Consider the following 15,056-nt stretch of genomic DNA (forward strand, 5'->3'; position numbering starts at 1 on the left):
ACACATTATTTCATTCAATCTGCAAAACAACCAGATGTTGATATTTTTATTCCCATTTTAGAGACAGGGAACTGAGGCCCAGAGAACTTCTATAATTTCCTCAGTCTGACTCATATTTGCACCCAGACCAGATGCCAGACCTCAAGCTCTTAACCACTTCCCTCTGCCATCTTGGCTGAGGCTTTTTTAAATATCTAGATCCTCCTCTATGATTCTCACCTTAAATGCCATTAAAACAATTAAAAAAAAAACAAAAACTAGTAACTTCTATTCCCTATGGCTCCTCCTACTTCCCTTACGAAGAGAACACACCCCCTTGGGAGTCAGAGACCAAGCCCCAGATGAAGGACATGCAGGTGCCTGCAAGGGATCCGGATCGCGGGCAGCACTTGTGGGAGGGGATGGCGGTGGGAGTGGGGACACGGGGTGAGGGAAGGGGTACCTTTTCTGCAATGCCATTTTCCGTAGTGTAGATCGCCATGAGCTCAGTGTCCTCATTGTCCTGCTCACCGCTGGAGGTGGCGCCTCCATTTATCACCACCTGCAGAGACAATCCACTTAGAGGCTGTTTCAGCGTGAACCACATTTTCCTCCTCCCGAAAGCCGTTTGTAATTCTCCTGGTGAGTGCATGACCAGGCATGATTTTGATGGAGAAACATACTCCACGTACCATATGGGGAGGCTGCCTTAGCAGAAGGCTCAGCCGGGGAGAACAGAAATAAAATCCCAGGGCAACCTCAGCAGGGGCACCCCCACAGCCTCCAGGGCAAGGGAAGTTTGGCTCAGAGGCCCATGCTGTTTGTGGACCAAGCCCCGGCTGAACAGGTGAGAGTACCCTGAGCTGCCTCGGTTAAGATCCCTGCCCACATAACCACCTGAGGCCGACTTCCTGCCCCTAGAAGGGGAAATGTACTAGCTGGAGGAACTCAAGCTCTGCTGTTCACCTAAGTAAACCAGCCCACTGGAGAACACTCCTCGGTAAGGGGCCACACCATCGTCCCAGGTTCTGCCAGCCAGTAGCAAGAGCCATAAAATATTTTTACTTTTTAGCCAAATGGTTCCACTTCTAGGAATCTATACTGGAGAACAATATCGAGAACAAAAGCTTTAACCCAGAGAAAGTAATCACTGTTTATAATAACAAATAACTAGTTTTTGTTTTTTTAGGTTTTTGTTGTTGTTGTTGTTGTTTTGTTTTGTTTTGTTTTTGAGACAATGTCTTGCTCTGTCGCCCAGGCTGGAATGCAATGGTGTGATCTCGGCTCACTGCAACCTCCGCCTCCCAGGTTCAAGCAATTCTCCTGCCTCAGCCTCCCAAGTAGCTGGAATTACAGGTGCCCACCACAACACCTGGCTAATTTTTATATTATTAGTAGAAACGGGGTTTCACCATGTTGGTCAGGCTGGTCTCGAACTCCTGACCTTAGGTGATCCACTCACCTCGGCCTCCCAAAGTGCTGGGATTATAGGCGTGAGCCACCGCACGTGGCTCAAATAACTAGTTGTAGGCCACTGACACCCAGAATACTACAAGGGAAAAGATTTTTACACAGAGTAGTATCAAGGAAAATGCACATGTAATAAATATTAGGGTAACTGTATATATGGTTAACAGTGCAAATACATTTAAAAACTACAGATTTAAAAAGCACATAAAAAGTTCAAATTCCAGCATTGTGAAATACACTAAAAGCAAGCAGAAGACAAGTGATGGCCTAGGAGAAAATACGGTGCAGCAGATATAAAAAGGGTCAGTATCAATATGCGTAAAGAACACCTCAAACCAATAATAAAACCAAACAATCCAATTCATCCTTGAGAGGTCTAAGGAAAAAGGATGGAAAGGAAATGGGCAAGGGCTAGGAATATATCATTCATAGAAGAAACACATATATACAATAAAACACATGAAAAGCTGCTCCATATGATTTTAAATTATGGAAATAATGATTAAAATTTTATTTTTAAAAAAACAAATTTAGAGAGAAACTTAAAAAACTGAACCAGGTGTTGACCAAGGTATGGGGGAGAGTTACTCTCCTGTGTTCTTGGAGGGAACATGCTCTTGGTGGAATGGCCTTTGTGGAGGGAAATTTGGCAATGGGATTTAAAACAGGTATTTCTGTGGATCCAGCAATTATACTCATAGAAGCTTATCCTCTAGAAATATCCATGCAGGTAATATGTATATTCAAGGTTGATTACTGCTGTAATGTATGAAACACTGAATACTTGGGAACAACATAAATGTTCATCAAAAAGACACAGTTATATTATTATACACTCATTTAGAGGAGATATTCAGCCATTAAAAATAATAAAGCACCGGGCACGGTGGCTCAGGCCTGTAATCCTTGCACTTTGGAAGGCTGAGGCAGGCAGATCACCTGAGGTCAGGAGTTCGAGACCAGCTGGCCAACACAGTGAAACCCTGTCTCTACTAAAAATACAAAAATAAGCCAGGCATGGTGTTGCACATCTGTAGTCCCAGCTACTCAGGAGGCTGAGGCAGGAGAACTGCTGGAACATGAAAGGCGGGGGGGTTGCACTCCAGCCTGGGTGACAGAGCAAGACATCGACTCTAAATAAATAAATAAATAAATAAATAAATAAATAAATAAATAAATAGCTGATGTACTCATTTAAAAAAAAAAAAGAACTCCAAGAAATACTGTTTTTAAAAAGTCATAAAACAATAAGCCTAGAATTATCCCAACTGAGCTAAAAAAGAAAATTGTAATGACCCCACCACTTGTCTAAAAAGGACAGAAAAGGATACAGGAAAATCACAACCAGTAGGAAGGGTGCTGCCTTAGGGACAAGAACAGCAATAGCAGACACCTTTCATTTTTTCACTCCCAACCCTTTGTAAGTGTTTGGATCTTTTATGATCAGGATGTATTTGTGTTATTTGTATACTGCTTTTTTTAAAATGGATAATTTAAAAAAAAGACATACTCCAAAATGCTAACAGTAGTTGTCCTTAATTGGTATGGCCATTTTTGCCAACTTTTTCCCCTTTTTATATTTTGGTAATTTCCTAAAATGAATAAGTACAATTTATTTTGATAATAGGGAAGAAATTTAAGACTAAAATCCTAGCAGCACAGCTAGGATTGAGGAGGTCCAGAGAGATTCCCAATTCATGTGTTTTTGTAGTCAAGGAAATTAGGGCAGTGAAAAATTAGATTTCTCATTCAAGGTCATACAGATTATAACCTAGGTCTGAAGTGGGTTTTTAAGAATGCCAGAGAGGCCGGGCGCAGTGGCTCATGCCTGTAATCCCAGCACTTTGGGAGGCCGTGGCAGGCAGATCACCCGAGATCAGGAGTTTGAGACCAGCCTGGCCAACACAGCAAAACTCCATCTCTACTAAAAATACAAAAATTAGCTGGGCGTGGTGATGGGCGCCTGTAATCCCAGCTACTTGAGAGGATGAGGCAGGAGAATCGCTTGAACCCAGGAGGTGGAGGTTGCAGTGAGCCGAGATTGTGCCACTGTACTCTAGCCTGGTCAACAGAGCGAGACTCCATCTCAACAAATAAAAAATAAAATAAAATAAAAATAAAAACTATGCCAGAGATCTCAATTAATTAGTACATACTTCTACAGAGCAGAATTCTCTTACATTACTTCAAATAAAGACCTGCTTTTAAAATTATTTCTCGAACGTGTTATAGTTTTTTACACAAGCCAACTGAGTTTGTGGAGCTGGTTTGCCTATAAAAACTGGCTGCTGGGAGGATACACATTCCTGGCCAAGTTCAGGTCCATGAGATGAAAACTCTTAACTTGCGGAGAGAACTGTGCTCCAAGTCATATCGCAGCAGTGCTCAACCCACTGAGAAGCCAAGAGCAACATGCTCTCAGGACGAACTCTCTTAAAACACGGATTAGTTACTAAATCATCAGAAAAACCCAGATATGATTGAAAGTCCGACTCTAGCCAAACTAACCTTCACCTGCATTTATCTCGGGTTACTGCAGGGAACAGCAACTTTATCAGTATGGGGTTTCCTTTGCGGGAGATGCAATGTTTTGGAACCAAATGGAGGAGGCTGTACAACACTGTGAGTGTGTTAAAATATCACTGAATTTTTCACTTTAATTTCATGTTATGCAAACTTCACCTCGATACATTAAAAAAATCATCTGTATACATGGCACTAAGAAGATAGATTTTGGAATGAGTTAGCAATTCCTACTGCTCCCCTGACACATTCCACTCGCTACTTATACACACACAAGTATGATGGTCCCCAACTTACAATGGTTAAACTTAGGATTTTTTCACTTTACAGTGGTGCAAAAGTGATATGTATTCAGTAGAAACTGTCAAGTACTCATACAACCCCTCTGCTTTTCACTTCAGTATTCAAGAAACTGCAAGAGATATTCAACACTTTACCATAAAATAGGCTTTGTGTTAGATGCTTTTGCCTAACTACAGGCTAATGTAAGGGTTCTGAGCACATGTGAGGTAGGCAAGGTTAAGCTATGAATTGCCAGTAGGTTAGGTATATTAAATACATTTTAGGGGTGTAACTGTCGTAAGTCAAGGAACATCTGTATTATAAAATGCAGACACTCCTAAGCCTAGAAAAAAAGGTCACATATTCATTCATTCAACAAATTGTGGTTGTATCCCAGGCAATGAGAATGCAGTCCTGCCTCCCTGCAGGAGCTCAGTCCAGACTGAGTGCCCCGCCAAGGAATTCCGCTGTTACACAGGAGGCAGTCAGTAGCCACAAAGAAATGCCAAGAACAGGAGTGCCACAATCAGATGCTAGCACTGGACAGCCACTCTGGGTGCAGCAGGAGAGTGGATGGGTGGGGTAAAAGAATGACCCTTTGGCACACGAGGAGACAGGAGCTGGGCCAAGGTGTTAACAGTGGTCTGGGAAAGACGGTCAGCTTCAGGAGAGAGCAATGATGTGGACTTAATGCCCCCTGAAGATTGTCTGGATGGGAGCTCTGTGGTGAGTACAATGGGGAGATACCATCACAGCACAGCAGGGGGCACGGGAGTAAAGTGTCCAGGCTGCCGTCTGGGTTTCTCAGCTGGGAAGCTGGGTGGATGGAGGTGCCAGTCCCAAAGAGACTGGTGGAGGTAGCCGTGGAGTGTTTGTAAGCCAATTCAAAATGTGTTTGACCCATAGAAATCATCCAAAAAAGGAAGCTTTACTTTGTCAGGCTAGTCCAGGAAGTTTATTTAACTCTAAATACTACTGACCTAGAAAACCTATGATTTGCACAGGTCCAGCTGTCCCTGGGGACCTCAGAGCCCAGCTTCCCCCTGCTACCCTCCTGTTGCACAGCTGAGATGTAGCTCTCCTCTCCATGCTACCCCCATCCTCTAAGGAAGCCCATAATAAGATGGGGACGCCAGCTGGAAATGCTCTTGTCTGACTGGCTCGTTTCTGATCGATTTACGTGCAGAGGGCTGCCTAAATGGTTCTTGCCTAAATGGTTCTTACAGATGAACAGTTCTACTGGAAGTACTAGTCTATTTTACTAATATTTTTTCCTTTGGCTTATTAAAATAGATACTCTAATGGTCTATTTTTAATGCAAAATTTAATTTAAAAAATCAAATGGTAAAAATCAGTTCTTGAGGAATGAATTTTTTTATGGGAAAAGGATTAAAATGTCGATGATAGTATCAAAGCTTCATATTTTGGAACTTTTAAATATTATTTTAACTGGGAAATAAAACATGTCTTGGGAAGCTTTCTAAACTTAATAAAGTCTGGTTTTCTTCTGGGTATCTAATAGATAACAGAAGAATCTTGGCATCGTTCACCTCAGGAAATTGATCAAGTTTTTATAAAAATACCAGCAGATTAGTATACCCCTTTTGGGAACAAGATGTCCTTTCTTCTCCAAAACTATCTTAAACAAAACTTGTGGCCTTAAGTTTTGTCTCCTAAACTAATATTGTACAATCAATCATCTATGAAAGGAGGTCTTCTCTGCCTAACCAGATGATTTTGTTTGTCTCCAATATGCAATTGCATTTGCATTATATTTATTGAGCAATAAATACAATGTCTTTTTTGCTTGTGTTTTATTTTTACTAAGCTAAGACAATGGTATTAAAGTATTTATTTCTAAACAGTTCTCCTGAGATGGTCAGAGGTGTAGGAAGCAGGAGTGACAGAAGTCATTGCCTAGGGATGTCAGTGTCACAGCAGTGCCAGGCGAAACTGACAGCTGTGTGTGCCCACATTTCTCAAGCAGAAGTGACAGTGCATGTGCTGCTTACTGACACCTGTCAAGTGGAGGGCACTGGCACCTGCGAAACCCTACACCTCCAATGAGAGTGTTCAGAACTCAATTTCCCACTTATTCAGGATGTGGTCATAATTCATCCACACTATAACGTGTCTGGCCACTAAGAGAACCACTTTATACTAAACCAATCACTTTCAGAATAGTAATAAAGTTCCCCAAATTTCTGCTTTCTATTCTTTTAACAGAAAGGTAACACACACTGTTATTAATCCCCCTCCTCAGTGTGTGCACACACCGTTATTTGCTCTTGTATCCAAATCTACTCCACAATTAAAATGTGTTTTGAATACAGAAGATAATAGAGTAGTGTTTCCCAGCCTTTACTCCAAGCTCCTTCACTATGAACATGAAAACTTCCCACCTACTTTCAATATTATTAGAAATTTCAAAATTAACCACTATGAAAAATAAGTTCAAGTGAGTACAGTACAACATATTCTAAACACCCAAAGCTTGTCAATCTTAGATTACATCATCTTAAAAAGATGCAGCAGCGGATAGCTCTAACATGACACTAGCGACCTTGAATGTGGCTGATGCAGCAAAGCCTCTAATTTTGCTTTCACTGCCTCTTCCAACAGGATGGCTCCTATAACTCCCCAGTGCAGGTGATGCTGCTGGATGGCTAGGCCTCCACCACTCACCTGGCCCAGCCTGGTCTTCTTAGGGCCGCCTTCTCCAGAAGGCTAAGGCTGTGGCAGCCAGAAGCACCCCGGGGATTCCAGCTGCATCTCACCTGTCCCCTAGTAGGGCAACAAGAGGAGCCAGAAGGAGCCTTACCTCTCCCCGTGCCGGCCCACAGTAGAGCTCAGGCGGGTGATGTGTCTGCCAAGGCCCACACTAAAACACTCTGCAGTGTGTGCTCCTCCCACACTCCAGGCAGGTGGTGCTGGTGACTGCTACTGTCTGCCTGGCACATATTCATGCCTGGAACTAGGTTGGGTACTTCAAACATCTTCCCTGCCAGGTGAGGTTTCTAAGAGATGTCCCTGGGGATCCCGTCCCCAGAGGGATTCAAGAACAGATCCTGAGGCCACGCAGCACATTACAGCACTCCACCCAAAGTGGACCTTCCTCTCCTATTCTTTCCAGGTGCTAACACATTACAGATAACAAACCCATGTCTCTAAAATGTAAATATAGAAGGGACACAAACCCAACAAGAAAAGGGCTAACATCCCAGTAGGAAAATAATTAAGGAAATAAACATTCTTCTTGAACAGTAAAAAGATGCTCAACCTTACTCATAAGAAGATATACATTAAAACTATGATGAGAGGCTGGGTGCAGTGGCTCATGCCTGTAATCCCAGCACTCTGGGAGGCCAAGATGGGTGGATCACTTGAGGTCAGGAGTCCGAGACCAGCCTGGCCAACATGGTGAAACCCCATCTCCACTAAAAATACAAAAGTTAGCTGGGCATGGAGGCTCGTGCCTGTAATCCTAGCTACTTGGGAGGCTGAGGCAGGAGAATTGCTTGAACCTGGGAGTTGGAGGTTGCAGTGAGCCGAGAACATAACACTGCACTCCAGCCTGGGCAACAGAACGAGACTCCACCAAACTATAATGAGAAACCTCTTTCTACCTACTAGTCAGGACAACAGCCCAGTCTGACCATATATTCTGCTGCCAAGCATGCAAGAAAACAGGCATTTACACATGCTGACGAAATTCCTCAACAGAGGGCAATTTGGTAAGTAGCCCCCTCAGCTTACCAAGGCACATCCCCTCTGACTCAAAAATCTCACTCTTGGAAATCTATCCTTCAATTACACCTGAGTGAAACAACTTATGTGCCAGGTTATTCAGCACAGTGCTATTTGTAATAGCAAAACATTAGAAACAGTCTAGATGTCTATCTGCAATAATTAAATAAATTATGGTATATCTATACTATGGATCGCTTTGCAGTTATAAAAAACAATGAAGATAATCCTTATACACTGACACAGGTATAAAGAACATCATCTGTATATCAGAAAGTGAAAAGAGCAAGAACGGAGCCACAGACACAGATCTGCAGATACAGACACTTCCTTCCACAACAAAAGCTGCTCCCCCTAAACAGAGACAGAGGAAACATCCCCCTATCCTAGGGCTATCAGTAATGACAGGCACAGATCTGGCTGGTGGTGTGGCTGGTTCTCCCTCTATTCCCTCAAATTGCTATCAGATCCAGGGATCTTCTCTGTAATTGTTCTGTATGATGCAGTATCTTTGATCACCAGTATTGCTCCACAGGAATAAAGGGGCTAGGGAGAAGAATAGACACAATGAAAGAATATAAATGGCCAAGGAATGCTGGCAGAAGTGTTTGGCTTCACTGAAACTCAAAATTAAAGCAATCAGCTACAATAAGGTCAATATAAACTAGGCTGTCATTTATTACAGCAAAGCATTAGAAACAATCCAAAGTCCCAATGAAAGTGGAAAAGTTAGATCCATGATTTGCTATATGTCACAATTACAAGTTCTGTTTCTAATAACATTGAGATGCCACGATATGATACAAAGTTAAAGGCTTTATAAAGCAGATTGTGTGTTGATGAGAATTTTATAAAAGAACACTCAAATACTTGTTTTAAATCTCTGGAAAGAAATACGTCAAGGCTGGGCACAGTGGCTCACGCCTGTAATCTCAGCACTTTGGGAGACCAATCACTTGAGCCCAGGAATTGGAGACTAGCCTAGACAACATGGCAAAACCCCATTCCTACTAAAAACAACACCAATAACAACAATTAGCTGGGCATGGTGGTGCATGCCTGCAGTCCCAGCTACCCAAGAGGCTGAAGTGGGAGGATCACTTGAGCCCGGGAGGTCAAGGCTGCAGGAAGCTATGATCATGCCACTGCACTCCAGCCTGGGTGACAGAGGGAGACCCTGTCTCAAACAACAGTCATAACCAAAAAAAAAAAAAAAAGAAATACACCCAAAATATCAGCAAAATATTTTCTGTTACTACCAAAATAACAGAAAGTGGTGTTTTTCTGGCTAGTGAGATTTTAAATTATTTGTTTTCCTCATTTTACCATTCTGTATTTTCTGCAGTGAACTTATTTCTCTTGTAAATGAAGAAAGTTACACGAATAATGAAAAAGGGACAGAAAATAAACATATGAGAACTATAAAAAAGAGGCAGAAGAACATATCAACATTCTTGCTTCTTCCATTTCACCCCAACAACGTATTTTGTACCGTAAAACCTAGGGAGAACTATGGATGCTTAAAAACATCCATTTTAAGGGCAATTTAAGAGGGTGGGGAATGTGACAACTGAGTGATTACTGCCTCAAAACCTCCAATATCATATCTTCCTCTTCAAGTACTTTATCAAATCCCAGCAGGAATGAACTTTTTCTCCAATAGAATTATGGGCTTAGATTATGGTAAAGAAGTCAATCTGAAATATTTTATCTCTAATCATTAAAACTAAGAAGGCTGCCTACCTAGCTTAGGCAAATAAAAGTTAGTGGGGGTGGGGATTAGGAATTCAGAAGTGGGGATTTACCTAGAAGAGAAGAAATCTGAAGTAGTCCTGGAAGTGCAAAAGGCACAGGCAGGAAATACCAATCAGGGGTCAGAAGAGAGCTGGGGCAGGGAGATCACACGGAGGTTGTCGCAATGATCCCACAAAGAACTGATGCTGACACACAGAAAGCAGAGGCAGCAGGATGAAGGCAGGGGGATCACATAGGGTAGGAAAGGCAGGAGGCTTTGTCAACTGCTTCTGATGCATTCCTGTCACAGCATTTAGCAAAAGCAGAACAAACAAAGAGGTCCTCTAAGGCCTCTTCCATGACCAAGATTCCACAAACCTGACCTCACACAAATTAAGAGATGAGAGGCCGGGCATGGTGGCTCACACCTTTATCCCAGCACTTTGGGAGGCCGAGGCAGGCGGATCACTTGAGGTCAGGAGTTTGAGACCATCCTGGCCAACATGGTAAAATCCAGTCTCTACCAAAACATACAAAAATTAGCTGGGCATGGTGGTGCGTGCCTGTAGTCCCAGCTAGCTACTTGGGAGGCTGAGGCACAAGAACTGCTTGAACCCGGGAGGCGGAGACTGCAGTGAGCCAAGATCACGCCACTGCACTCCAGCCTGGGTGACAGAACGAGATTGTGTCTTTTTAAAAAAAAAAAAAAAAAAGCACACACACCCCCAAGAGATGGCCAGAATGCTGATCAACTTTGTAAGCCTGCTATAGGCTTACAAAGAGCCTAGTAGCAAGTAAGAGACTGTAGCAAGAACTTCTTGCTATTTTCATTCATAACAAATTGTGTGTCTCCCAACTATTGGACGTGTACTTTGGATTACTAACATCTCTCATTTCATTTAAAACTACCAAAACTCTGTTCCAATTAAAAGTATATTGCAATATGATAAACTATCTGAAACCTCAAAACCAGAGGAAAAATTTTTTAAGTTAAAAATCTAGGACTGGGTGTGGTGGCTCATGCCTGTAATCCCAGCACTTTGGGAGGCCAAGATGGGAAGACTGCTTGAGCCCAGGAGTTCAAGACCAGCCTGGGCAACATAGCGAGACCCCATCTTGAAGGGAGGGAGGCAGGGAGGGAGGGAGGGAGGATGGATAAGGAAAAGAATATCTTACCATGCACAAAAATCTTCACTTGCATCCCATCGTTTTGATGTTTTCATCTCAAAGCATATATTGGCATATTCCTTTTCTAACACTTTTTCCCCCCAACTTACAAATTTTAAAACAGAAAAGGGTGCTCATCTTGGTTGTTCCACTTCAAGCTGTTAAGGGCATCCCCTGCCTAAATCATGGCCATTATGCAGTATATTAAAACTCTCATCTTACAGAAATAGGAGAATTAAACCAATTCCCTGGGCCGACTCCAGGAAACAGTCTCTCTTCATCCTCAGGCCCTTCTTGGAATCATAGTCAATCCCAAAATCTATTATTCTTACAGAAAGAACATTTTCCCAGACAACTATTATTACCATCCAACTGAGACTTTTCCTTTTAAGATCTAAGTACTCCAAACTCTCTATTTAGGGATGTACAAAATGGAACTTCACAGTACCTGGTACTAAAGTCACAAGAACAAGGACACGTTCTGGGCTTCTTTGCTTGGTTTTTAGAATGAAGGTATTTGCACCAAAAAACCTTTTTGCCTTCTTTTCACTGCTGAAAAGGGGCATGTTCAAATCTGTCATCATACGGTCAAGGGGTTTAGAGGAACTGAAGCAGCCATTAAATGGTTTCTTCACTGTACCTCCCTGCATCTTTCTGCCAAGGTCACTTGTCTTAAAAGAAGGGACAGGAAGGAAGAAGAGGAGAGGCAAGAGAAACAGGAAAGGAAAGAAAGGAGCATGGATCCCTGATCCTGGTGGCTTCCCTCCTCCCCCCTACTCTGGGGCATCCTCGCATCCCTGCATCCTTGCACAGCACAGCCCTGAGCCGCATCGCCACTCTGTCCTGCTCACCTCCTGCCTGCTAGGCACACCCATCAGGACACAGCCCCACAGGCCCCAGGTCTCCTCCTGAAGCTCCTTCCAGGAGTCTCTTCCAGGACAGCACCTCGCCCCTTCTTTTCAAAGCTCTTGGCCACACCTCCAGCCAACCCTTCCTCCACTGTGGCTCCTCCCCGCCCTCCCTCCGGAGTCAGAGTTTCTCCTGACATACTTTTCAACGCCTGGAACAGGTGTCTCTTTCTGAAGGGACTTGCCCCCACCCTCATCCACACCAAAAGCACAGAGACCAGGTCTGCTCCAGAGCCTGGTGGCTTCTCCCACCTCCACATGGCAAGCACCCAGGATGCAGCTGCTGTCAGCACACCTGTCCTAGAGCCACCAGCTCCTGCCTGGCCTCCTGCTTTTCCTTTCAGCCTATTCCCCACTAGACAGAGCACGTCACATCTCTGCTCAAAGGCCTCCAAAGGTTTTTCTCAGGCCAACATCCTGGTGAGGCCCACAAGGCCTATGGAATCTCTGGTCAATGCCCACCCTGGTGGAGCAACACCAGGCACGCCCCTGCTGTGGGGCCTTTGCCCTTGAGGCCCACACTCAGGCTTCCCACAACTCCTCCAGGACTTTACTCAAAGGCTGCCTTCTTGGTGCAGCCTTTCCTGGCTGCCTGAATTTTCAGCATCCATACCTCTGCCTTATTTTTTTCCCTAGTGTTTGTCAATATCTAACATCTGTACATTTGACTTATTTCTACTGTGGATGGCCTATCTCCCACACCAGAATGGAAGCCCTGTTGCCAGGCGAAGTGGCTCCTGCCTGTAATCCCAGCACTTTGGGAGGCTGAGGCAGAAGGATTGCTTGAGCTCAGGAGTTTGAGATCAGTGACATAGTAAGACCCTGTCTCTACAAAAAAAATTAAAAATCAGCTGAGCACAGTGACATGTGCCGTATTTCAGCTACTCAGGAGGCTGAGGTGGGAGGATGGCTTAAACCCAGGAGGTTGAGGCTGCAGTGAGCCATGATGATGCCACTGCACTTCAGCCTGAACGATAGAGCAAGACTGTCAAAAAAAAAAAAAAAAAGGACGAAAACTCAGGGATTTTTGTCTGTCTATTCATCGCTGTTCTCTAGAGCCCAGACCTGTGAGTGGCACCCAGTTCCTATTTTTAAAAGGACAAATTAATGAATGGCTTGCAGGTCCTGCATGATCACTGTCTGACCTCACATTCTACTTCTCACTATTCCCCTCCCTGATTTATTTTTCTTCACAGAATTAGTGGCCAGCTGCCACAAGATTGATGTATTTGCTTGTTTCTTTACTGTTTTTCTCCTCCCACCATCACTAGGAGGCCAATTCCAGGACAGAGCCTCACGCGAAGCAGGTGCCCAATAACCATCTGCTGAATGGAAGAATTCCTTTCCTCCGCACTTTCCAGGTCAGGTCACTATCGGCTCACACCTGGACTGCGTAAGCACCCTAACTTGCCTTCCTATCTCCAGACCCTTCCTGCCCCAGCACCCACTGCAGGAATTTCCTACCCCAAAACGAGCAAATTTACTATGACCTCTCCTCAGCATCCCTGCTGCTCATCTCCACCTCCACTGTACTATGCACTAAACTTGTGCCCCGAGCAGGACACTGCCATGCCCACCCTCAGCTGAGAGGCCCTCAGTCTCCCTCCTCTTGACCTACTATACCTAGACATTTTTTAGGAGTTCCATGTTATCTCCCCTGGGAACCTTCATTTGACCGGCAAGGCCTACCCTACAACATGACTGGGCAAGGGTCTCACGTGAAGACTATCAGCACCCATGCGGAATTCAAACCCTAACACTGATGGTATGCTGGCTATCTTGCCATATGTCCCCCACTGGGCTGTAAGCAGTTGGTTACCAGGTATGTGCACCAGATACATTAAATCAATGGAGGAATGTGAGGCTGTGGACTCTTCCCATTACATGTTCTGAAGAACACACACCAAGGGAAGATGAGAAGTGGTCGGTTCTTATGAACACCCAGGAGTATTTCTCCCCTTCTCTGGTAAGACTGAACCTCATAAAGTTACTCCTCGGTCCATGCCACTAATATCTCCAGACAGAATAATCTACTCTTGATACCCAAATATTCTCACAAAGGCTGTTAAAAGAAAAGCTTAAGGAAGCTTAAACGCTTTCCCTGACTCTGAATGATGACGCACTGAAACAACAGGCTGTGTGTGTCACAGCGGTGCCTGTGCCAACAGGAAGTTTGGGCTGTTAACTGGGCTTCCAGGTTTAGGTGGTCCAAGAACTGCTGAGCAAACACACAGCCTTTTTCTGGCCGTGCTTCCTGTCTGTACTTTGGGATCAGTGTCCCTAGGGTATGATCGTTCATCAGAACTTTTTTCCTTTTTTTCTTTTTTTTCTGGTTCCTGTTTCTTGCCATGGGCATTCACCCCTATTTACGCGTTTCCTAGCTGGCTTTAAAAAGAATTTGCCTCACTAGAGTCCTGTGGGATAAGAAGAAGATCTTTTGCTATGTTCCCCCTATTTGATATCAACTCTGACCACATGATCTAATTTCCATGAGTCCTGGGGCTTGGCACGTCTCTTGTTCTTACTTTGACCTAGTGGACATTCTACTTCTAAGTATGGATTTGTTCTTTTTCTTTGTAAAATGTCTGTGTGGGTGTTTTGTTTTATTTTGTTTAAAGATCTGGGAAGCACTCATCCAACACAGGATGCCTAAGAGAATCTCTAAAGATGAGATCCTTATCATCCACACACCCCGCCTCCCTTTCCAGGAGACACTCCACAAGCCTGGTTCTCAGGAACAGCCAGATTTGGTTACTAGTGCCCAACCTCGCTGCACTCCAGCACACCTTTCTCTAGATGCCTTAACAGCTGACAGCCTAAAGCCCAGCTTTGGATTCTGGGGCAAATGAGAAAATAAGAGCCAACATTTCAGCCTCGCAAGGCCCTAACCAGCAAGCAGAGATGGGCTAACAACTAGTCACATGTGGCTATGGAGTGCTTGACGAGTGCAACCAACAAAGCGAATTTCAGGTTTTATTTAATAGTATTTAATTTAAATATAAACAGTCACATGTGACTAGCAGCCATGATGTTGGACAGTACAGATCCAGACAAAAAGATAAAACCCAGAGCTGCCATGCTGGCTATTCTTCAATATTTACATTTGCAAAGGCCAGAATGAAACAAGGCACTAGCATGCAGCAATGTCCTGGCATGATCCTCCCAGTCACTCACGTGTGGGTACCTCCAACGGTGAGACCCTCAACCCTACCTTCCTCTGCCAGCTCTGCCTGGCAGCAGCACCCT

The 15,056-nt window shown here is 44.0% G+C and overlaps 1 protein-coding gene across 6 annotated transcripts in view; it reads right to left on the minus strand.

Annotated features, from left to right (window-relative positions):
* The window catches only part of SLC23A2 (solute carrier family 23 member 2), a 152,032-nt gene that overhangs the window by 60,617 nt on the left and 76,359 nt on the right, over positions 1 to 15,056 (minus strand). For 5 of the 6 annotated variants that reach the window (XM_030825369.1, XM_030825370.1, XM_030825371.1 and 2 more), the window contains one exon: positions 443 to 541. The exons of the other annotated variant lie outside the window; for it this stretch is intronic. In XM_030825369.1, the coding sequence (XP_030681229.1) occupies positions 443 to 541 (99 nt within the window). The remainder of the gene's footprint in view (positions 1 to 442; positions 542 to 15,056) is intronic. 6 annotated transcript variants of the gene reach the window in all.

This window comes from Nomascus leucogenys, chromosome 13, assembly GCF_006542625.1.
Source record: "Nomascus leucogenys isolate Asia chromosome 13, Asia_NLE_v1, whole genome shotgun sequence".
NCBI lineage: Eukaryota > Metazoa > Chordata > Mammalia > Primates > Hylobatidae > Nomascus > Nomascus leucogenys.